Source organism: Neophocaena asiaeorientalis, unplaced genomic scaffold (assembly GCF_003031525.2).
Source record: "Neophocaena asiaeorientalis asiaeorientalis breed wild unplaced genomic scaffold, Neophocaena_asiaeorientalis_V1.1 scaffold461, whole genome shotgun sequence".
Classification (NCBI taxonomy): Eukaryota; Metazoa; Chordata; class Mammalia; order Artiodactyla; family Phocoenidae; genus Neophocaena; species Neophocaena asiaeorientalis.
This window is the reverse complement of record NW_020173230.1, coordinates 808,984-833,198: the sequence shown is the minus strand read 5'-3', so window position 1 is coordinate 833,198 and position 24,215 is coordinate 808,984. Positions and strand designations below refer to the sequence as shown.

The following is a 24,215-nucleotide window of genomic DNA, read 5'->3' as shown; positions in this document are numbered from 1 at the left end:
CTCCTGGCTGTAAGACTACGACGCAGGTGTCCCGAGCGTGGCTCTACACGGCTCCAAGGCCACACTGCCGAGCCCCGGCCCCGTCGTTACAATGACCAGCGCTGCGACGCATGGGCCTGAGCTCAGAGCTCATCTGCCCTGTGACAGGCTGGAGGGCAGCCAGGTGTCCCGTTAATTGTAAGCAAGCATCACTGTCCACCGTTCTGGCCTTGAGAACACTGTGCGTCCGGAAGGGGCAGTGTGAGAGCTGAGGGTCAAACACCCCGCCAGGCCCACTTAGGGCCCACGAGAGGCACATGGGAGACCACCGATGTGTGGGGAAGCTAAGGAGACCCTGCGCGTGAAGTGCCGGCACCCAGACCGCTCACTCACTGTGCCGTGATTTCACGAGAAAGTTGCTTTACATACAATAAGTGTTCACCAAGCATCTGCTGAACCAACAGTGAAATAACCAAGACACAGAACTGCCAAAACCCAGGAGTGCTCAGTTAAAACTCTGGAGCTAAGGCACTGAAGCTACTTCAAAACCAGCTTGTTAAGCTGCACAGTAAGAGAAGCAGGAGAAAATCTACCAGCCGCCAGCCTGAGCCAGCAGGGGGCTGCTACTCCAAGGACACTGCCTGGAGCGCATGAGAAAACTGACTCGAGACCACAGAAAGGAAGACTTTCAGGACTTCACCCACTTCCCAACTTTCTCCACGACACTAAGCCTCTCAAATCTCACGTCTACTAAGCATGTCTTACACTTGATTTCTGTACCTTCGTTCTCATGCCTTGAATCTCGATCTCATGCCATCCTGCCCTGTCTTCTGAAGCCACCAAAACATCACCGCCCCCCCCCGCCCCCCGCAAAGTCGTCACACGAGTGCAGCCCTTCTGTAGCCAAGGCGGGCGCTTCCACGGGAGCTGAGTCCATCCCTCTGCTGCAACTAGACCCCCCAGACATCTTCCCCAGCCCTCACCCACCACTGCTCACAGCACACACTTTGTAACTCTTTCTATCCCACCTACAGATTGTCTGCTCTGTGGTGAAGTCTCGGTACAATTCAAGTTCACAGAGAAGGTGAAGAAAGGGATACGTGAATTCGAACGACTGATAACAAAACACAAAATCTGGGGCCAGGTGATCCCTTCTCTCTTCCACTCTCAGTAAAAAAAAATGGCAAACCAGTTTCCCAGGCTCCCTGAGCCCTCAGGTTCTGAAGCTGGGATGTGTATAAGCCTCCCGGCCCCTCTCACAGATCTGGTGAACTGAGGCTGGGGCCAGGAGTCTCCGTTTTCTTTTCCCAAACACTTAACTACCTCTACCCTCCCTGCCCCACACGCCACAGTTCAAATTTTTTTGAGCGACACCGTAGAAAGAGAACAGAAGCGACAACGCGTAAAGTAACGAGCAACTGAAAGCAGACCCAGCTCCCAGGGAAGAGGCGGGGCGGCACCCAGGACCCCCACGGGTGTGGGCAGAGCCTCAAGTGTGGGGCCCAAGAGGCCCAATGCTGAACGAGAGGCTGAGATACCAAGGTCTCGGTTCCAAGGACTAAACACAAAGGGAGGGCAAGCAGATCCAAGAAGAAACCAACAAGGACTCCCACGCCTTCTAGAACGGGAGCTTCACTTACAATCCAGCTGATTCAAGAAGCAAATTCAAGGGCTACGAAGACTAGTTAAAAAAAAAAAAAAAAAAAAAAGAAAGGTTGAATTGTAGGCTGCCTCATTTTTAAAGAGGCCGAAGGCTGGCCCCCTGAGTGGCGACAGCAGGCAGCCTGCGCAACCACAGGGAGGAGGGCAGGGCCAGCCCCTGGCCGGGAGGGCCACACACTCTGTCCTGCTGCCCCATCCCCATCCCCACTCCACAGGCAGGGCCGCTGGTCGGTGTCTCCAGGGCTACACGTGAGCCTCGGACTGTTCAAGCAGCACCTGCACGCTGGGCATTCCTGCCGACTGTCAAGAGTATAAAAATCTGGTCTGGAAAGGGTTAGCGACTTCAGCAGGACTCGGCCAGGACACCCAGGAAGAGCACGCAGATCTTCTTCCTGTAATGTAACAGTTGTTCCCTGTGCAAACCCCATTTCTGCGTGTTCTTGGAACTGACACTGTAGCCAACCCCAAATTCCTTTTCCTGAGTTATCACAAAACAATCCGTGGCCTCGAAACGGCAATCAGAAAAAACAAGCACCTTGTTCCCCTAACACGTTCTGGAATTCCCTAGCAGGACAACCTGGAGGTGACAGACAACAGATACCTGGTCAAAGAGATAGACTGTGACGTCATCGAAAAACGTCACCGCCTTCTTCTCTTTCTTCCAGTCGTCGGGCGGCTGGTCCGCGGAGGCTGAGGGCTTCAGCAGGCTCCGCAGATGGCGGCCGTCCTCACGGCTGAGGACCACGGGCACTATGTGCTCCGCCTCGTCCTCCGACTCGGAGCTGAGGCTGTGCAGGGTGAAGGCCCGGAGGTCCTCGTCCGAGTCGTCGCTGTTCTCGTCCTCCTCGTCCGCGTCGATTCCGTCCTCGGTGAGGTCGAGCACCCCTGGCACGCCGAGTTTCCCCAGGTACTTCCCTTCGACGTCTGGCTCCTTCAGCTTGGGGCCCTCGGAGTGGCCGCGCAAGGCCTTCTCCGCCATCGGGGCTGCTGGGCCGCCAGAGCGGAGGGAGGCATCTGCAAACGCCAGGAGTTCGTTGGTGTTGGTTCCGGTGGAAGCCAGCGTGCAGGGGGGCTCCTCCTGGGCCTCGAGGTCATCCCCGCTGCTGAGCTCCGAGTTCAGCAGACTTGAGGGGCTGCCGGCCTCACCGTCATCGGGGGGATGCATCTGCCTGGAAGCGCCAGCGGGTGCTGGTTCTGCCGCTTCTCTTGACTCCAGGTGACTGGCGTTCTGCCGAGCAGGGGGACACCTTTGGCCAGGCTGGCTGCTGCTGGTTTCCAGGCAGCCGTCCGGGGGGCTGGGACTCTGCTCTGGGGCGCCTGGCTCAGGCAGGGGCTGGTCTGCTCCCAAGGCCGATGCCGAGGCTCCCAGGACCCCCTCTGACTTCTTATCGGGCTCAGAGTCATTGTCCGAGAAGTAAGCGGAGTCTCGGTACGAGCCCTGGCAGCCAGGGGCAGAAGTCTGAGAGGTGACCTCTGCACCCCTGTGGCCATCGACTGCGTCTGAGACGACGACGACGGGGTTGGGAGGTGGCCCCCCGCGAACGCCGTCGCCCGCCGAGCCTGCGTCGGGGGCTATGGCGCCGTCGGGCGCCGGGTGCAGCGTCCACTCGGGGGACTCCAGGTTCTCCGTCTCGTAGCCACTGTCCGCAGGCTTATCGGGGGGCAAGAGTCTCTGTGGCGTGTGAGGGCCTAAGGAGCCCAGTAAAACCTCACGGACATCCACCGAGTCCAGGGAGCCTGGGGTCTCCACAGACTGCTCCGAAGTCGGGATGGGCGTCGACAAGCTGTCCTCTAGAAGGCTGTCCTGACTGGCAGAGTCCAAGGAGAGGGCAGACACCAAGCCCCGCTCCTCTGTAGCAGCATCTTTACAGCCCAGCTGACTCAGAGCATCCACGGCCTCTAAGGCTCTCTCGGGCAGGCCTCGACGGCAGTGGTCTTCCAAAGGTGGTTGACTTTGTAAGTTCTGCCTCAGTTCTGGAAGGCTGTTCCCTATACTCACCTTGCTGGCCAAAGTGCTGTGGACAAGGCCTGAGTCGCTCTGGGTCAGTCTCAAGGCCCCCTCCCTCTGGGGAGTCAGGTCTCGGGACCCGTCGCCGGTGGGAGATGTGTCCACCGGGGCGGGCGTGGAGTCTGGGTTTACCTCTCGGCAGACACCGTCTTCACGGACACTGACATCCAAACACATGGGCTTAGCTCCGCCCCGCTTCAGGGGCACACCTGGAGCGACATCGTGAGGCGGCCCCTCTGTTTCGAGCGAGGTAGGAGGTACCTGCGCCTTCGGGCAAGGCGGCGAGGCCGCGTCCCAAGTGCCGTCCTTGGGCGCCACGCCCGGGCCTCTGCCCTGCGCGCTGACGTTTTCCTGCAGCAAAGAAGAGCCTGGTTTATTTTCAGCAAACTTAAACTCAGCATCTAGTGAGTTTCTACTCGGACTTTCTAATATGGTTTCAGGAAAACCAGCATTTCTAAGTTCTGTTTGAAGATCATTTATATGTTCTTTGCTGGACAAGGAGTCTTTCAGTAAGTTCTTCTCTTGAAGAAATAAAAAGTTTTCTGACAATTCTTCAACATCCAACTGATCGAAACCATCTTGGTGCACGAGGTTTTCTGATGAGCAAAGAGGCTCACAGTCAAAAAGCTTACGGGGCTTTTCTTTCTGCAAGTGGTGCGTAATTACTGACTCTCTGGGGTCATCCAAACTTGAGCTTAAGGTGGTCGGCTTAAAGTCAGCTTGGACTCCATTTAGTTCCATTAAGTCAAATATTTTTTGGTGACTGGGCAAAGCCTCTGATTTGTCAAGATCATTAAATATACTGTCGAAAGGGCTCTCGGGGCCCTTGGTAACATGCACATCCTCGGGTACCCTGGCATCCTTGGGGTCTGTAGTGTTCTGGAAGAAATCCTCATCTGTACTGGACTCCTCAAATTCGACATTCCTGAGGGTCAGAGGCTGGGATGCTGTGTCTCCGACCCTTTCTGGATTATCCATTTCCGTTGTGAGCAGTGCAGGTGGGTAATCCAGCTCCAAGTTGCTACCGCTTTTTTCTTCTAATTGGATGTAATAGTCGCTTCCGACGGAAAGGTTGTGGGCATCAAAGACGGGCACTACTCCGGGGGCCCGCAGGGGGACGTCCTGGCCACTGTCATCTTGCTTCCCGGGCCCGGGATCTGAGAGCGGACTCTCAAACGCTTCGGTGGCAAAGAAGATGCCGGTGTAGGACACGGCTTCGTCCGGGGGGCCCCGGCCGCGCTCCTCGAAGGGGTCGTGCTTGGCCGCCTCCCAGACGTACTCGAAGCTCAGGCCCTGGCTGGTTTCAGTCACGGTGAGGACCTCCTCCATCTCACGACCGAGCCGGTCCCTGGCGAAGTGGTCGAGGATGGGGAAGGCGGCGTTACTTGCAGCATCTCTGCTGTTTGTGTTTGGCTTGAGTGCGTTCCACTGCTGCTCAAAGTCGACTTCCGGGTCCCTCTGGCTTTGCATCCGCAGGTAGGTGAGCAGTCTGTGCACATCCTCGGCCGCCGGCCTCTTGTCTGGTGACAGCCAGCAGAACTGTAAGACTTCATACCTGGGCGACACAGACAGGTGATTAGCGGACAGATGATGAATTGTTTTAAAATAAGGAAAGACCTCACAAGGACCCCTGGGCCAACTCAACACCCCAGAAGCCTCGACACTTTAATCGCTGCCGACCACCTGAAGGGGTTCAGCTCACGGTGGTATCAGCGTGAAAGGGAAAATGGAGACAGATTTCTGTGTCCTCAGGACACTGCAGTGTCACTGCAATTCTTCTGCTTTGTCATCTGTTCTTCTGGCGTTTTCCAGAGACTTAGCCACCGAATTTAGAACCAGTTCTAAAACGCTCTCCTCTTAACACAACTGCCATAGGTATTCTGCTTAGTAAAGGATGCCCGTATCTAATGTTCTGAGATTTACTCACTTTATTTTGCAAGAATTCACACAGACAGATGCTGTCGTGACTAATCTCTAATTATTCCCCCAATAAAAAGTGACACCATGATCTCCTGCAGCACACGGCTTCCTCGGGTCATGAAAGGAGCTGAGGGTGGAGGGAAAGAGTAGAGAAAGAAGCCCAGAGACGGCGGCAACCAGGAGCTGGTCCTCGAAGGTCTGGCTGAATACGGCCAGCATCTTAAACTGTTGCCGTGAGTGGAAGGGAAGACAAAGACGATGTCATGGTATTAAGTTCACAGCGTGAATGTCCAGTTATTCTGGGTGAGTTAGTTCTAGCAAGTAGGGGGGCTGAGCAACGCCCACACGGAGGGGCACCGAGCTCCAGGGGCAATCAGCCGGGCACAGGGTGACGCAGACAGAGGCCTTGACACAGGTGAGCCCGATCCTAATTGGAAACCGCGTAAGAACTGGTCTGGAGCATCATAAGAAGTAAATTTGTTTTGCAAATGTCAACATACATTATGCAAATGAGCCGCATGTGCCAATTTAAATATGAACATGTCTATGCCACCCGTCTCTCTTCTTGCACGTCGGGTTATCACTTAAACAAACAGCCTCATTTAAAAATAATTCCACAACAGGAAACTCCCTTAGAATTGACTTTTCTAATTAGCTCAGACTTAACATTTTTCTTATTGCATGTAATACATAAATTCCTGCTTGTTCTACACATTTTTTAAAAATAGCATTACATTAAAAAAAGGGATGTTAATTCTAAAATCAGTCATGAATAATATACAAACGATTGCTTTTCATAACATTTACTGTTCAAAATTAGAGAATACATAACTAAGACCCATGCAGACAGGATTTCCTTATCTTCTGAAAAGAACGTGACGTGAAGTTACCCACCATCTGTCAGAGTAAGGCTGCTCCAGCTGGGGCTTTGGGAGTTTTGTGTCTCTCTCTCGAATGACCTGGTTGAGAACCTCTAAGTTGGAAAGGTTGGAATAAGGCTGAGTGGCATTCTCAAAAAGCTCCCAAAGTGTCACACCCAGGGACCTGCAGAAAAAAGAACACGGTTATTTCTTTCCCTCTTCGGATGTCGAAGTTTTAACACCTACATTTTTACTTGTACAGTCACTAGTAATTTCAAGCACAAGGTCCATTAAAATGAGGACCACAAGAATACCTCCTCAGATTTACTAACGGAATATATTACTTTAGGAATTTTGGCCAATGCAAAAAAAAACATGAGATGGAGCTAAGAGGCATGATTACACGGAGAAGCGAATATGACCGTCAACCTTATAACTCAAGAAATTAGAAAGATCATCTCGATGACTTTTAAGAGTTCAGCAACACAGCTAGGTACAAGGTAAATACACTGAATTCTGAGATTTTTGGTGGGGGAAAAAACATCCCATTCACAACAGCAGTAAACGTCGGAAATCTTGACATGAACAATCCTTCCCTGTTTGCCCCATGTATTTCTTGCTGTAGCTATTCCTGAGTATCTGGGGCTTTTTGCTCTTCGGAAGGACGCCCCCCACTACTCTGCCAGAAGCGGCCACATGCCCGAGCCCCTCACCACCTCCAGGTGCACAGCCGTCACCACGGGCAGGGCCAACCTTCGCAGTACCCGGCCCACTCGCCCGCGCGCCCAGTGCTGTCCCCGTGGAAACGGCCTCTGTGGCTGAAGCCAGAGGGACATTTCCTCTCCACTTCTTCTGTGTGATCCCTGCGTTCGTTCCCACCACCTCCACTTCTGCCGCACATTACAGTCTATTTTCTGCACCGGCTCCCAAACCTGGCTGACCGGATGCTGGTACTTAGGACCCTCCCCGCCCCACCCACCCCGAGGACTCTTCGTTGGTGGATGCAGGTGTGGCTGCATCTTTAACAAGCTCCCTCATGGTTCTGACGTCCAGCCAGGTTTGGCTATTGATGGTTTCCGTGACTATACCCACCAGAATGCTTGTGTGGATAATGAGCCGTACTTGAGTAAATAAGTTTACTACTTGACGTGGTAGAGTACAATACAACCTATGAGTTAAACTCTCTTATACTAATCTCACAAATCAGTGAGAAAAATCAACATATTCAGTATCTAAGTGGAGAGGGCATTTCAACCAAAGGAAAGAAAAGGACCCAAATCTCCCAATCCAATTCAAGACGGGAGAAGTTTCCCTGGCACAGAACTGCTAGGGGCAGAGGGCTGTTTTGGATACACAGAAGTTTAAGACACTGTCAGTGACTTTAGGGAATTAACAATTTCTTTGACTGAGGAAAATAAGAAGTTTACATGAAATGCTGAAGACCACAAAGGTGGCCTATGATTAGGGGCAAAATGAGTGTTATCAGCACCAACCCTGGTTTGACCCTGGGCACGCACCTCTACCTGCCTTATTTTCTCCAAATCCCCGATGTAACTATCTTTCTCTCTCGCAGCAAGGCCTGTTCCCAAACCAATCCCCTCCCCAGTTCTTCAGAGACCGTGAAGCATGGGTTTTCTTCTCAACTCCCCACCCCCCCGACTCCTAACATCTTCCTTGAGCATCCCTCTCTCCTGGCACAGGCCACATAGAAAGAGGAGACGTGTACCCACCCTGCCCTGCAGCTCTCTATTCCCTAGTCTTTCCCGCCCAGTCTCCTCGGGGACAAGTGCCACTGGCCACTGCCAGCATTCCTTTCTCTCCAGCTCTTTGCCTCACACTGGCCTGTGTCTCCCTGAGGACCAGCAAGCCTCTTTCTTCTGGGAAGAAAAATGTCCTGTAGCTCTTATCCCCTCTTCCACCAAACTCACTGAGAGAGGACCCTCTCATTCACCCCTGGCACAGGGCAGTTTGGTCCCTGCCTCTCATGGAAGCTGGCACCACTGCCAGCCCTGCCACCAGAGGCTGCTCAACCTGTCAGAAACAAGGGGGAGACTCTGTCTCCGGGAACGCAGGCTAAGTTTTCAGTTCAATCACCCTGCAAGAATAGTAAAAATATGAATGAAGCGTGAAAAGCAACTTCTTAAACACAACAAACAGCAGGTAAGATAGCAGGGAATTACCTGGACAAAGTCTAGAGCTTAGTGAACTAAGCAGAACACTAAAACCGCCTCTGACTGCAGCATCTGCTGAAGCACAGAACTTGCGCCTCTGTGTCTGTGGTGCGCCAGGCTCAGTGGGGGTGATGGTGGCGGTGGACAGGCCAAAGCCCTGCGCCTGCACAAGGTAAGGGGTCTCACAGAGACCTCCTCACAGTGGAATAAACCTGCCCCCTGCCTTTCTCAGGGGCCTGGAAGGCAAGCTGCCTTGGCACTGAGGTCCTGTGAATTAGTGGACGTGTGGGAGCGTGAGTACGTGTGTGTGTGTGTGTTGGCTGGGGAGTGTAGTCCCAAAGAAGCTGTAACCACAGAGCTGGCCCTTACTTGGACTTACAGCCCAAACTCACACCATCTGAGTGCTCTAAAAGATCTTGAGCTGGATACATAAAGCCCTGGATTAGAGTAGTCCCTTACATGACGGGACTCCCAAGTACCTGACAAAAGCAAATGTGGACCCTCTCTGGAGAAATGTTTCTCAATTCTAGGTTTCCAAGATCCTCACCATAAAAAAGTCCCCAAGGAAACAAACCACCATCAAGAGCCAGCAAGATCAAATCCACAAAGACTTCAGATACTGGAATTATCTGATGTAGATCATAATCAAATAGACCTCCTAAAACCAAAAAGCCAATATCTGAACTACAGAATTCAACAGAGAGATTTAACAGAAAAATAGACACAGCTGAAGAGAGAATTTTAAAAAGAGAGAGAATTAGTGGATAGAGCACAGGTCTGAAAAATTATCTAGAGTGTGGCACAGGGAGTCAAAGAGATGAAATATATAAAAGAGAGAATAAGAGACAGAAGACAGAGCAAGAAGGTCTAACACATATCTAATCAGACTTCCAAAAGGAGAAAAAATGGAGCAGAGGCAGTATTTGAAGGGTAAACAAGGGCTGTGAACACCAACCTAAGATATGAAAAGCCAAAAAAATCCCAAGCAGAAAAACAAACAAATCCACACCAATACACATTATAGTGAAGCTACAAAAACCAAAAGACAAAGAGAAGAGCTTAAAAGCAGCCAGAGAGGAAAACATCACGTCACCTCCAAAGAGCTTAGGGAGATTTACAGCTGACTTCTCAAGAACAACAATGGAAGCCAGAAGCCAGTGGAGTGAGATCTTCAATATGCTGAGAGAAAATAACTGTCATCAAGTAAAAATATACTTCAAGAACGAGGACGAAGTAAAGGTACACTCAGACCTACGGAGAAAGACCTGAGAATCTATTACCAGTCGAACCTCACTTAAGGAAATTCTGAAGGACATACTTCAGACAAAAGGAGAGCGATCCCAGATGGAAGGTCTGAGAATTAAAAAAAAAAAAAAAAAACAGCAAAGGGATTTGATTACGGGGATAAACCTAAACAAACACTGATGCTAAAAAAAAAAAAAAACAGCAAAGGGATTTGATTACGGGGATAAACCTAAACAAACACTGATGCTAAAAAAAAAAAAAAACAGCAAAGGGATTTGATTACGGGGATAAACCTAAACAAACACTGATGCTAAAAAAAAAAAAAAAAAACAGCAAAGTGATTTGATTACGTGGATAAACCTAAACAAACACTGATGCTAAAAAAAATAATAGTAATGTCTTGTGGGGTTAAAAGAAAAAAATCATACCCAACAATAATGACATACAATTGCATGTGTGTGTGTAGAGTAAAACTAAACCAAGTTAAAGTACGTTAAAGTAGCCTGGGGTCCTTGTATTGCTCAGAAACAGGGCCAAGATGAGAACCACTATTAGACTAAGTTAAGTGAGGTATACATGTTATAATTTCTAGGGTAACCAATAAAAGTATAGGAATAGAGTATACAGCTCCCAAGCTAAGAGGAAAAAAGTTTAAAAAAAATCAGAAGGCAAGAAGAGAAAAAGAAAGTAGAAAAAGCGGGACAATAACACAAAAAAGTGTAGACGTAAATTAAGGAAGCTGTAATAGAAATTGCTAAAGACTTAGGTACATTTTTTCAACTTCCATTAAACTGACATACATCTCAGTATTACATAATGGTCCAAACCTTTCTGTTTTTTCATTCACTTCAATAAATATTTACTAAACATCTATTATAAGCCAGGCCTTGTGGTAGGCAAAGAAAATAGCCTTGGTTCCTGCTTTTATGGAGATTATTACTGTCAAATGGGTAAGAGAAAAGTTAACAGCATCATGGCAACTGTGATAATTGCTATGATGTCAATAAATTGTTTTTTTTTTTCACACCATCAGGCACTCTGGTGTTCCTCCGTCTTATTCAATTACTTTCCCTTAAGAAAGTACTTGAGAAGAAAGAAGTCAGGACTTTACTAACAACAAAAGCCTAACAGAATGATAAATCTATACATACCAGATATTACTATACTTAGTTTGATCTGCAGTTAGTAGTCTGTCTTGAAAGCTGGTTACTAATTCTGGAGCAGTCCATCGCAGAGGGAAAAATTTTTTATCATCTGTTTCAATATAATCCTCCTGTTTTGTTAGAAAGCATACAGAATTTTGAATTTCATAACACTTTCAGTGAGCTCAATGATTTAATTCCAGGTCATTCTCAGAAAACACAAACTCCACCCCAAAAAAAATGTCAGGAAAAGAAGGTGGCACGAGACCGACTTTCTGGGCAGAAGGTGGGTGAGGGTTTCCCTGAAGCTTCCTGGGCCTCACGAGCTGGTCTCTGAGCCATGAATGTTTGCTCAGTCATCCTTCCTGGAAAAGGGAGGTACGCCGTGTCTGATGCACAGAACACAGACTCTGAGCAAAACATCTTGTAAAATATGCTGGGCCGTATCCCTGAACAGGGGAGTGGGGCGGTTAATGAGTAAGAGCGCAGGCTTTCCAATCAGACAGACCGGCTGCATCCACGGTCAACCACTTACCAGCTCTGTGACTCTGGGCAAGCAACAAACATACTGAGCCATCTTCCTGACCCGTAAGATCAGGAAGACACACCTACCTCCCTTTACAGTGAGGATTACATGAGCTCGTGCAGGCAAGTACTTCATAGTGCCTGGGTGGTATACAGCAAGCGCTCAAGACGCTAGAGCTACCATGTAGACAAAGAACTGACTTACATTTGCGTGATATTTTTTTGCCCCACATTATGGCACCTCACTCAGCTGGGCTACACAAACACACACGAATAAAAATCTCAAATACTTCATTTATTTTCTTTGGGGATATAATTAAAACAGAGTTTAAAAATCCAAATCCCAAGCTTACTGAATTTGAGCTGAAATTTTACTGAACATGTAACAGAGAAGTATTTATATGACGTGTATTTTATTATACAGGTAGCAATAATTTACCGCGCTTTCCCAAAAGGCATGGCATTTCGTGATATGACCACTTCATGAGTATGAAATTAAATCAGGTCAAGGAGAGGACCCTTAAACCTTTGGCTTACCTTGTACCTGCTGAATCCTATTCCATAATCTCCCACTTTCACATTTAAGTCCGAGGTAAGAAAACAATTCCGCAGGGCTAAATCACTGAAAACAGAAAGAGTGAAGTGAACACGAGAACAAGGAGAATCAACACCCAGGATGATGTGACACGAAATTGCTACGGCTAAAGGCTTTCTTGAGTAATCAGTTAGTGTACTGAGCCCCCTGCTTAATAATTCGTGTTTTAAAATCCTTTTTCACAGATAAAGATAATACCATATTCCTAATTACTTAAAGAATGGAGATGATCAGATTTTTTTGTACATCACTCTGACTGCTAAGGTTAAATACTGAACATTATCCATACCTTGTTCTACATTAATACCAGATTTACGGCTCATTTCCTAGTATTTTTAGAGTTACCAAGAAAGAATTCTAAATTGGCTAAATTGTCTGAATTTTAAAAAATAACTTGCATTACCTGAGTAATAGTCTAGTAGTAGTCTCTTTAATGTAAGTAAAGAAGAATAAAGTTACAACTTCAAGCACTCGAAAATAATCTACATTATTAAAAATGTTTGGTTTTTAACTCCTTTTTCAAAGATATGCAAGCGTTATAAGGAGACCCTTTCCAAATCACTCTCATTTCTTCCAAACTCCACCTCCCCAAGAGGGAGGCAAAGAGCATATTTTCAAGACTCACTTAAAACAACTTACTTACATAGCTTATTTAAGAACAAGTTAATTTTCAAAAACACCTAATTTGCAAAGTAAAAACTACTTTTTCTAAAGGAACTTCCCATAAAAATAGCAGATTACATTTTTTGGATTTCACCTTTACCCCTTAGAATCTTTTTAATTATCAATTGGCACATGAATAAAAAAGCCACTAAATTAAAATAGAATTGGATACCTAATTTATAGTTTTAAACCACAAATAAAAGTAATCAGAAGCTGGATTTCTATAGTCCAAAATTTAAAACGTTTGTCTTTATATGACTGTAGAAGACCAAAAACTATCAAATTCTTATTTTCGATGATTTTCATTTCCAAAGCTCCCATGTCTGAAATGTAAGAATAATGAGAATGAGGACAGCAACAGCTAAGGCTGATGTACTTCAGTGACAGCCTGGTGTGTACAACGACACTGATCCAATCGTACAATAATGGCTAATGTGAGCCAAGCACTTGACACAAGGTGTTTGTCTAAGCACCTGACACGTATTAACTCACTTAATCTTCACGACAAGCCTTTGGGGTGGGCACTATTATGTTCCCCGTTTACAGAAAAGGAAACTGAGGCACAGAGAACTGAAGTGACTCTGCCAGGGTCAGTATTTCCGTCTTTCACCATCAATAACCACCACCAACAATCCGTTATTACCAGTCAGAGCACGGTGCCGTGCATGCAGCTGCACCTCAATAAACGTGCTGATCTCAATTTCCAGGTAGATGTGCTCAATTCTTCTTTACACTATGTTTACAAGCCGTGTTTTCACGGCACATCATCCAGAAGACATCAGGCCTGTGGAGGCATCTGGGGAAAACCTCGGGACACCCCTACTGTTATAGACAGTATACAGGCACACGTGGGAGACACTGCGGGTTTGGTTCCAGACCACCGCAATAAAGCATATCTCGCAATAAAACGAGTCACATGAATTTTTTGCTTTCCTAGTGCATAGAAGAGTGATGTTTACACTACACTGTAGTCTACTGAGTGTGCAAGAGCATTATGTCCAAAAAAGAAAAATCAATGTATAAACCTTAATTAAAAAATACTTTATTGCTTAAAAAGTGCCGAAATAGTTATAATAAGTAACATCAAAGATCACTGATCACAGATCATCATCACAAACATAATAACAATGAAAAGGTCTGAAATATTGCGAGAAGTACCACAATGTGACACAGAGACAGGAAGTGAGCAAAAATGCGCTGACAGACCTGCTCAGCAAAGGGCTGCCACAGGCCCTTGATTTATAAAAAACCGCAGCACCTGCGGAGCGTGATAAAACGAGGTGTGCCTGTAGAAACTTCCCATCTCAAGGAGAGATGTGGTCCCTGTCTTTTGGAGTGAAGGGAGAAATGGAGGGGGGCCACATGTGGGCAGGAGAATACAAGGCTCTAAAGCAGCCTGACCCTCTGGACCAAGAGCTGCACCTGTGCGGCCCTGCGGGTCCTGCCGCAGAGGCCCTGAGCACCTCCAACCAGAATTTCTGGAGCCCCTGCAAACAGATCCTTCCATTGATTTATGTATTTATTTATTTATGGCTGTGTTGTGTCTTCGTTGCTGCACGCGGGCTTTTCTCTAGTTGTGGCAAGCGGGGGCTACTCTTCGTTGTGGTGCATGGGCTTCTTACTGCTTCTTACTGCAGTGACTTCTCTTGTTGCACAGCACAGGCTCTAGGTGCGTGGGCTTCAGTAGTTATGGCAAACGGCCTCAGTAGGGTGGCTCGCGGGCTCTAGAGCGCAGGCTCAGTAGTTGTGGCACACGGGCTTAGTGGCTCCGGCGGCATGTGGGATCCTCCCGGACCAGGGCTCGAACCCATGTCCCCTGTACTGGCAGGCGGATCTTAACCACTGCGCCACCAGGGAAGCCCCAACAGATCATTCTCAACCTCCCCAACACCTGTGTCCTAGGACCAGAATTAAAAGCTGGGTGCCAGCATTCCGGCCGGGGCATGTGAGTATCATCTGTGGCAGGGCAGCAGGGCGAGGCCAGCAGGGCACCTGCAGAGCCCCTGGCACCTTCCACTCAGGCCACTAGAGCCACTCCAGGACCACCCAGCTGCCTCCCTCCTCGCCTCTCTCCTCACACATGTTTCCTGCAGGTCTTCAGATACAGGAAAGGAGAAGCTTAGATAAAAGATGAAAAGTTATACCTGCAAAAGACCTGCGGCTCTCGTTATAAACGACATTGTCAAACTCTTACACAATTCAACTGTTGCTCTCAGAGAAGGAGGAAGTGCTTCTCATTACCTGAAAACCAGGGGTAATGAGGAGGAAAACAATGGTGTGACTGAGAGAATTTCTTCTAAGCCTGCTCCCTCCCTCTACCCCAAACATCCCGTCACCAGAGTACAGTGGCAAAAGCACTGGACAAAGTCAGAGGCCTGGGAACGAGTCTTGGCTCCACCGCTAAGAACTGTGTGACTTCGGGCTAAGTCAATTCACACATCAGAGCCTCGTTTTTCCTTGCCAGAAAAAGGGGGGGCCTAACCTGTAAGGGTTAACTCATACGGTTTTTATAAGAATAAAATTTTTTAAAATGTGAAATGTTTTCAAAACATTGAAGTGTTATCCAGATTCTAAATGATGATATAATTCAATTCAAAATTAGTAAAAATAAACACTCTCTGAAGGCCAATAACATGCCAAGCTAAAGAATAGGAAAACGCAAAGGTGTAACTATTTAATGGCAGAGGTAACTCTTGACGTCAATGGCTGGTTTGGGTCAGGAAATACAAACATACCCAGTATATTCTTCCTTCAAGTTGAAAAACAGGTCTAGTGGCAAAGCTGCCAAGCGATCCAGCCCTGAAAGGCTCTAAAGCTCTGGCCCCGTCCCCCTTGGCTGGCAGCGCGCTCGAGGTGGCCTCAGCTGTCAGTGGGACCCAGCTGCGTGAGCAGAGCCGCCAGACACAGGAAGCGTGCATTCACAGAGGAAAGGGGTTCTAAACAGCTTCCCATCCCGAGTCACAAGGAAGCATCACCACTTGTTCTCTGCTTCCACTGGAATGAGAGTGTACCCATCTCCAGGAGGACTGCTCTCATGGAAACGCCTCAGTGTGGCTGGAGACACTTCCCAAACCATCCTCTCCTCTATTTACGTTACCACTTAGGGTCTCCCAGAGACCCTGAATTCCTGATCAAAAGAGCAACAAACAACCGAAAGCTACAGAATACTCTTCTAGGGCTTGGCCCACGTTACCTTCTGTAATCTTGACCAGAACACTTCAGGGCAAGATTATCCCCATTTCATAGAAGAAACAGGCTCAGAAGGATTAAGGAACGTAGCTCACACTGGTAAAGCTGAGGAGAGGCCACTTAACAGCACCAACCTGCCGTTCGCAGCCACGAAGGTTTAAAAAGAAAAATCCCTACGTGGGTTGTGAAGAGACTCTGCCACTTACCAACTGAAGGTGGGGTGCAGCTCACAGAGATACAGGTAGAGGATTAAGGCAAGAGGACTCCGACATGGCACAAAGACGCAACTCTGCTCAGGGTTTGGACCCCTGCTTATCAAGTCAGCCCCCATCATGCTTCTCTTCCCCGACACACAACACAGCCAGCCCACAGGTCTACAGCAGTCCTTCCTAACCCTCTCACACGTACCTTCTGTGTAAGCTGGGTTATATGAACACTGGGCTCCTGTAATACTGGACACCCATGCTCTTAGGGCTGGATGACTTAGTCACCTCGGTGTTTCTCAGCAGAGAGTAACTTTAGCTTTAAAACTGGGCAAATCCTACAGAGGTCCTTTCATGCACAGCTGCCACCTGGGTACTCCTCAAGGCCACCGTCACACAGGTCTCCAGCTATGTGAGCCACCACAAGGCCCACGCCGCGGGCTGGATGCCCTGTGCACTTAGCTCATTGCAGTGAGCTGGTGGTTTCTCATGGGAGCTGCTCCTTCAGGAAGACTGACAGGCTGGGGACAGGAAGTCCCAGGCTCTTGGCCAGCAGGGCAGGATGGTGTGGAGCGTAACACACTGGCAGCTCCTGCTGCTTATCTTCACGGATGTCACGTGTTCGACTGCAGAAACACAGGCTACCCGAGACCCAGGCATACGTCTCCTCTTAGATGATAAGTAAAAATAAAATTTAATTGGGGGTGCTTTACTAGATCAGCTTCCAGTTGGACGTGTAGGATATTCTATTTTCAATCAACACAGGAAGTCCGACTTTGAGTTAGCAAACAAATACTCTAAAGTCCAACTTAAAAATACGCCACTATGTATTCAATATCTTATAATAACCTATTGATATAATGACAAATAATCTGAAAGAAATATATATATATGTATATATAACTGAGTCACTATGCTGTACATGTGAAACTAATGCAATACTGTAAATCAATTATACTTCACTTTTTAAAAGATGCTATTACGCTGTGCTACCAACAAAAAAATAAAGCACAAAATTTTGCCCCAAATGGAAATTTTACATAAAATACGGCTAATTTTTAAAATAAAATGAAACAGTTGTCAACGGTTTCAAGAATTTTCTTTACCTTGAGTTTATGCACTTGAATTAAATCCAAACCACGTGAGTAAATTTATCAACTTTATTTGTTCTAAAGTTCACAAGATTCTAAATTAAGTAAAACTTTAACCTAAAGAAACTCACAGGAAGATAACAGTTACTCTGACATCTTTGCCAATTTTTAAAATACAAGAGTAGAAACCGACTTGGGCTTTAAACACAATTTCTAGCTGTCTCTGATAACTTTATGTTGCTGATTCTGATATGATGTTCTTTTTAAATGCTCCATTCTCCAAAATCTAAAAATTCTTACACCAAGTATTAGGTAATAATCATCTGTTTCACAAAAGATTAACAATACAAATATGCTGGGAATTAACCTGTCATGAAGTTAAAAAACAAAATGTAAGACTTCTCCATTATAAAACAAATAGATCTTTATATTTTGAACTTTTGTGTAAGGGTTTCTGCCTTGGGCCTGAAGAAACTCATGATCTTCTGGGTCTCTTAAAAAGCACTTTATCAGAATGATTTGCTCACTATGCAAGTCAGACAAGATAGATGTGTAAGAAAAATGTTAATTTTCCTCCTTCCCACCCTGAAGTAATGTTGAGAATTTGATAGGTATTTTTCCATGTCTGTTCACACACACACACACACACACAAACACACACACACACCTACAAATACAAGCTTTTTTTTTTAACGTTGTCATAAATATATTCCCGTGCAACCTGCTTTAAAGAATATATAATACTTCACGGACACCCTCCACGTGGGTACACACAGGTGCTCCTTTCCAGGTCTTTGGATTGTTAAGAGTTAAATGACTTAAAGTCAACTAAAGAGACACTGCCCGGTTTTGTCCAAAGACCTGAGAAATAATTTTAAACATAAATCAGAGCTCAAAAGACTATTCACAGAATCATCATCTCAGATAGGACTCAAAGCCCTTTGTTGTTTTAATTACGGAAATTACACTGACAATCTGAACAAGATACGATGCGCTCCAGAGAGCTGCAGCTATTCAAGTAGGAACAGAAAGGCTTGGACAGAAACGTGTTATCCCGACCACTGTGCTGCTCACACACAACCCCCATTCACGCCCAGCCTGGCCTGGGTGGTGTTGGTCGGAGACCAGTGCTGTGACCTTCTATGAGAAGATGACGTCAGCCCTTCAGATCCCTTCTTCCCATCTCCGGAATGGGAGGTGGGCCACGCCGTGAAAGCCAGCAGGTAGAGCCGGAGCCTGAAGCTGACAGGAGGAGGATGCAAGACTGCAACTGTTCCCTCTGCACTCTTTCGCATTCTTTGAAATTCTGGGACTAATTTCTAGGCCTTAGGCTGTATTAAGGCACTCTGTTCCCCGGGAATTGGTTTAAATGGAGCCAGCTCAACCCTTATTCTGACACTGGGCAGGAGTGGACACCTTGTTTATACATCGAGAGTTCACGTTACAGCTGGTCCTCCTTGAGCTTCCTGCAGGGCCTCTTCCCACACTTTTGGGGTCAGCAGTGCGGGAGGTGCACGCGAGCAGAGGGACCCACCTGTGCAGGAAGTGCCGCTTGTGCATGGCCGCCAGCCCCGCTGCGATCTCGCACGCCAGCCTCTGCAGCAGCATGGTCTGCGCGTCCCCCCGCGCCGGCTCGGGCTCGCCGCCGCGCAGGTAAGCCTTCAGATCGCCCTGCGGAAACCAGCCCAGGTCAGTTTCCAAAGAGGACCGGGGGAACAACGGGCATCTCCACACACGCCTCAGCTGACCGAGATGGCTGAGATTACTTACTGGAAATTATTTCGATTTGAGCTTAATAAAGAATAAGCTCACCCTGAACAAGTTTGAAATTACAAAAAAGCAATTCCAACCAAATACTTCAAAGGTAGAGAAAACACTATTCTCCTTTTAGGATCATTCTAAATTAAACATTAGTTTACCTTTGTTATATAAACACACAGATAACAACAGTTAAAAAAGATAAATTGGCAATAATGCACAATTTAAGTGCAGAAATACAGAAATTTCCAGGTAACTAAGAGATGAGATGGAGAGAAAAAGAAGTGCCATTCACACCACCTTCAGGGATTCCAGGAGAACATCACATCACAAAGGCCACCACCAAAGCACTCATGAGCAACAGAGAGGGAGATGAGGAAAGAAAAACGGGTGGAAGAGGAAGAAAAAGTACTCTCGGTGCCGGTAACTGCTTCAGTTCTCTGCCGGCCTCCCCAGGGCCCTGTGTTGCCCAGAGACCACTGCGAGAAAGTACATTCTAGCCACTCCAGAAAAATTCGTGATGTTAATTTAAATAAGCCTGTTCAAAGGACAGCAGCACGGGCAGGAAAATGGGCAAACTCACGTTTAGACACCCAGCGCACGTTTCAATGCCGAGTACCCCACGTATTCGCACAGGACTCCCCTATCTTATCCTGTTTTTGTTTCATGACTTTAATTTTAGGGCTGTATGTCTTGGGGGATAGTGCATCTCTTTTGGGAAATACACTTTGGAGGCAATCTTCTACATTCTGCTTACCACATGATTAAGTATTTATTGATGTGCTTTAACTCCAAGTTTAAGCTTTATATAATCAGTTAATAACATTTAGAAAGCAAGTCAACAGCTTTCACTTTTCTTTACATCTGAGTCAAAAAAGACTCCAGAGGAAGGAAATTTTTCTCAACCAATTAAAGATTCTGATACATTTCTCATAACTGCTACTGAAGATAGCAAATTCCTCCCAGAATTAAACTTTAAAACACAATATTCCTTTACTGGCATTTGTCCACACTGAATAATAAATACATTCTAATGTAACTTCTAGGTCCACACCAAGAACCTACATTTGTTCTCATTCCCAGTTTCCATCATCTTAATATGAACAATAATGTTGATATCAATAGCTGTTACCACCGGGGCTTTCGAACGTTTGCCAAGCACTGTTCTGGGAGTTTCCACACCTGCTGCCCTCAAATAACTCTCACAATTTAAAACACTTTCCAGATGTGGAATAGGCTTCGGGAGGTTAAGAACTTTGCCCAAGGCCACAGAGCTAACAAACAGTGGGGCTGCACTTCTACAGTTTACCAACTTGCCAAGAAAATTCTATTTGGTGAGTGACCAAATTAGCACGTAGATCAAATCGATTATTCTATAAGAATGAGTGTCCAGTAAATTCAAGCCAATCACACAGCTGTGGAGGAGTCTCCCAAACTTAGTGAACAGCTCTGCCAGGGCAGCAGCTGCTCCCCTCAGGACCAAGGTGTGTGCTCGCCCACGTCACCGTCCTCCTATTTCTTCGAGAACGTGGTGCTTTCCCCTTTTGCTCCCCTAGCAATTACAAGCTGCTCCAGGGGAGAAACAGACACCTTTTCTTCCCCTTTAAAAATACATGCCCCTCCCCGTGCCAACCCCACCTTCACCCAGGCTAGGCTCTGTCCAGCATGGGAGTGGTGGGAATAAACCCAGCTTTGGGCGACAATTAAATTAACCCAGAAAAACTCCAGCAAAAAGCGCCAGGCTACAGGCTGATGGGATTTTCACAAGGTAGCTCATATGGAAACGAAATATGAAAACAAAGAGCTGAAGTTTACTTACATTACCAGTGAAATGACCACTTAAATGCATTTGTCTAACCCCTTTCTTGCAATATCCATCTAAGGAAAAAACTATCCTCACACAAAAGTAGGATTATGCTGTGCTGCATCTGGCCACTTCTCAAAACAAACAGAAGCTTCGGGCAAACAGCAAGTACTTCCCAAGTGACTTTGGCCATGAAGGCAGGAATGGCAGAGTGGGTGTAGTTGTTTTTCAAGGTTCCCTAAAGCATATTCCTTACCACTCACTGTTCTAAAGTTATCTTCTCCCCACAACAGGCCACTCCCCAGATTTCACTAGAAGATAAAGTATAAAGAACAGAAGGGGATTTTGCTTCAGACTGCTAACGCTCTGGAAGTTTCCAGCTTGACTGGGGGGGGGGGGGGAGGCGCAAAGTGAGCGCGACCCCAGAAAAGACGTCTCTAACCTGGGGAGTAAACATGAGCGATTAGAGGAGCCCATGACTGTTTCGCAAGGATGAGGCCTATGATGGGTTGGGAGGGACTCTTTCTGTGTTCTAGAAAGAGCCTCAGGGCTCTCCTGGCACCACCATTTGAAAGAAAAATCAGCATAAAATCTGTAATTAAAGAAAAAAATTTATATTATATAAGTACTAAAAATTGACTCATTCTACCCAAAACTGATAAAGCTGTATTTAGATATCTGGCTTATTTAATTTATGTTTTAATGATGCCTAGCGAGTAGACAGGGATTATTACTTTGGTCCATTATTTGAAGAGAAAAACACTGAGAACAGCAATGTATTCTGAACTAAAATAAAGTTTCCTTTATCCAAGTTTTAAAAATTTCTCAGATCCTCCCCAAACTGCGCCCCTCTGCAAAACACTCAAAAAGAAAAATGTATGACACTAGATGGCAGCAAAGTGCTTACACTGAGATCTCAGATACCAGAGCAGCCCCTTGGCCGACTTCTTGGAATCAGTCGCTCGAAGACCTTTAGAGGGTTACTCACAAGGGCCCTCATAAATCCCAGCATCAGCTGCCATGAGGGCTTCGGCCAGCTTTTCACAGGACACTGAGAACAATGAATGAATTCCAATACAACGTAAAAACCCAACAAGTAAATAGCTTTATAACTGAAAAATTAGTTGTTTATACATTTAATAGAAGGATTTGGGAGGAAAATTTATGTTTTTAAACAAAAATCTGAGGACTTCCCTGGTGGTGCAGTGGTTAAGAATCCGCGTGCCAGTGCAGAGGACACGGGTTTGAGCCCTGGTCCGGGAAGATCCCACATGCCGCGGAGCAACTAAGCCCGTGCGCCACAATGACTGAGCCTGTGCTCCACAACTACTGAACCTGTGCTCTAGAGCCCGTGAGCCACAACTACTGAGCCCGCGTGCCGCAACTACTGAAGGCTGCACACCTAGAGCCTGTGCTCTGCAGCAAGAGAAGCCACCGCAGTGAGAAGCCCGTGCTCCGCAACAAAGAGTAGCCCCTGCTCGCCGCAACGAGAGAAAGCCCGCACACGGCAATGAAGACCCAACGCAGCCGAAAATTTTAAAGATTAAAAAAAAAAAAATCTGAGTGAAAGGAGGAAAGAATGGCAGCAACAGCCGCGTGCTGTGCTGGGTGTCCACCGACAAAGTGAGACAGGGAGGTAGGGCGGGAGCCCTGGGAACGCCCCCAGCCCCAGGGTTTCTTAACTCCCTCAAGCCCTCTGACTGCGCCTACTTTTCCCTCCACCACTCGAGTCCCGCCCCACCCCCCAACATCCACACCTGCACAGCACCTTCTGTTATCACGGATTATTCTCCCTGAGCCCATCCCTTCTCTGCTCAAATACCTCTCAGGTGAATCCCACAAAGAACCAGCAAGCGCCCTCTGCCTCCAAACCCGGTTCCCACTCCCACCCCACTTCCCTCCCCTCTTCACGGACAGACGCCTCAAAAGCCGGGTCTGCACTGGCTGGCCTGCCTCCTGGCCCCCCAATCTCTCTCGAACCCCTCGCCCCCCAATGGGCTGGGCTCTAGCTGCTCCTGCTGGGCAGGACCAAGTGAGGGGTCCGTTCCTTCCTTCCCCACCGGTCTCCTGGCTTTCTTCCGAGCTCACTGGCCACTCCTTTCTGGGGCCCCTGCGCTGGACCTTCCCCCTCTTACTGGTCTGTAGGCGTTGGCATGCCCAGGGCTCTGTCTGTGGTCCTCATCCCTCCTCACCGTGACACTCATTCCAGGTGACTCTATCACCCTGTGGCTTTGAAAATCATCTCTCACACATTTCTCTGACTCAGACCCCTCCACCTCCTGAGCCCCAGACTCATCTGTCCAGCTGCGGACTTGACACCCTTCCCTAGATGCCCTGAGAGGCACCTCAAACCTAACACGCCCAATGCAAAGCTCCGACGATCTGCTCCATCTCAGGAAATGGCATCACCGCTTTCCCAGTGGATCAGGCCAAAACCAAAGTCCTCATTCTTGAGTTTGCTCTCTCTCGAGACGCCCACATCCAACCCATCACCAAGGCCCGGATCTATTTTCACAAAGAGCCGGGGCCTCGGGGCCCAGGGCAGCAGCCACGTGTGGGGAAGGGAGCCACTGGCAGGGCCCGGGGATGTGGCGCCCCCACCAGCCACCCCCCTTCCAAGCCTGATGATGCCGTGTCATTGCTCTGCACGTGTCCCTCCCGCTGGCTCCGAGTGAGAGACACCGTCCATGTGCACCTCTGTTCCACAGTAAGCCCATGTCCTTTCTTTTCTACTCCCGCTCCCGAGTGGCAGGGACACATCACCCATCTCTGTATGCCTGGGAGGGCCCCAGTGCATGGGCTTATGTAACGAACTCATTTACACATAAGACACGGACATGGACTAGGCATTTTCTGTACAAAAGGCCAATTCGAAAATGGAGGCTTCCCACTGGTGGAAGACAAACGTACAGCCATTAAACTACCTGATATAGAAGTACAAAGAATAAAATTAAGCCATCAGTTAAAATCCCCACTTTGCCACAAGCAACCATGTGACATCAGGCAAGTCAACTAACCAAGGAAGAGAAGACAGAAAGCCTGGTCCTGAGGTTGGGCATGGGTGTGGCCCCGAGAGGCCCTTCATCTCTTGCAGCCCGGTTTTCTAATCTGTAAAACGAAGAAGACTGAGGCAAGAAGACTCAGTGAAGGAGAAGCAAACACCTCAGGCCCAGCACAAGGCCTGGCACAGGTCGGAGCCCTCCCTCCTCACACCGCCACCCCTGTGTGGGCAGCGGCCAAGCTTCCCACAGCCTTGGGAGCCCGGGACCCTGCCTCCCTGCCTCTCCTGAGCGGCTGGAGCAAGCCCGGCCCGCAGACGACTGTGGAAATCTGCACACGACACCAAGATCGCTCCCTTGCAAAGAAAAGACTATCATCTCTTGCTTCGGAGTCCGGTGAC

At 47.7% G+C, this 24,215-nt stretch overlaps 1 protein-coding gene across 2 annotated transcripts in view; it reads right to left on the bottom strand.

Annotated features, from left to right (window-relative positions):
• LMTK2 (lemur tyrosine kinase 2) overlaps positions 1-24,215 on the bottom strand; it is an 80,383-nt gene that overhangs the window by 8,817 nt on the left and 47,351 nt on the right. For both annotated transcript variants that reach the window (XM_024745262.1, XM_024745263.1), the window contains exons 7-11: positions 18,788-18,924; positions 12,050-12,134; positions 10,997-11,118; positions 6,464-6,613; positions 2,243-5,204 (exon numbers count right to left, since the gene is read on the bottom strand). In XM_024745262.1, coding sequence (XP_024601030.1) covers positions 2,243-5,204; positions 6,464-6,613; positions 10,997-11,118; positions 12,050-12,134; positions 18,788-18,924 — 3,456 coding nt within the window. The remainder of the gene's footprint in view (positions 1-2,242; positions 5,205-6,463; positions 6,614-10,996; positions 11,119-12,049; positions 12,135-18,787; positions 18,925-24,215) is intronic.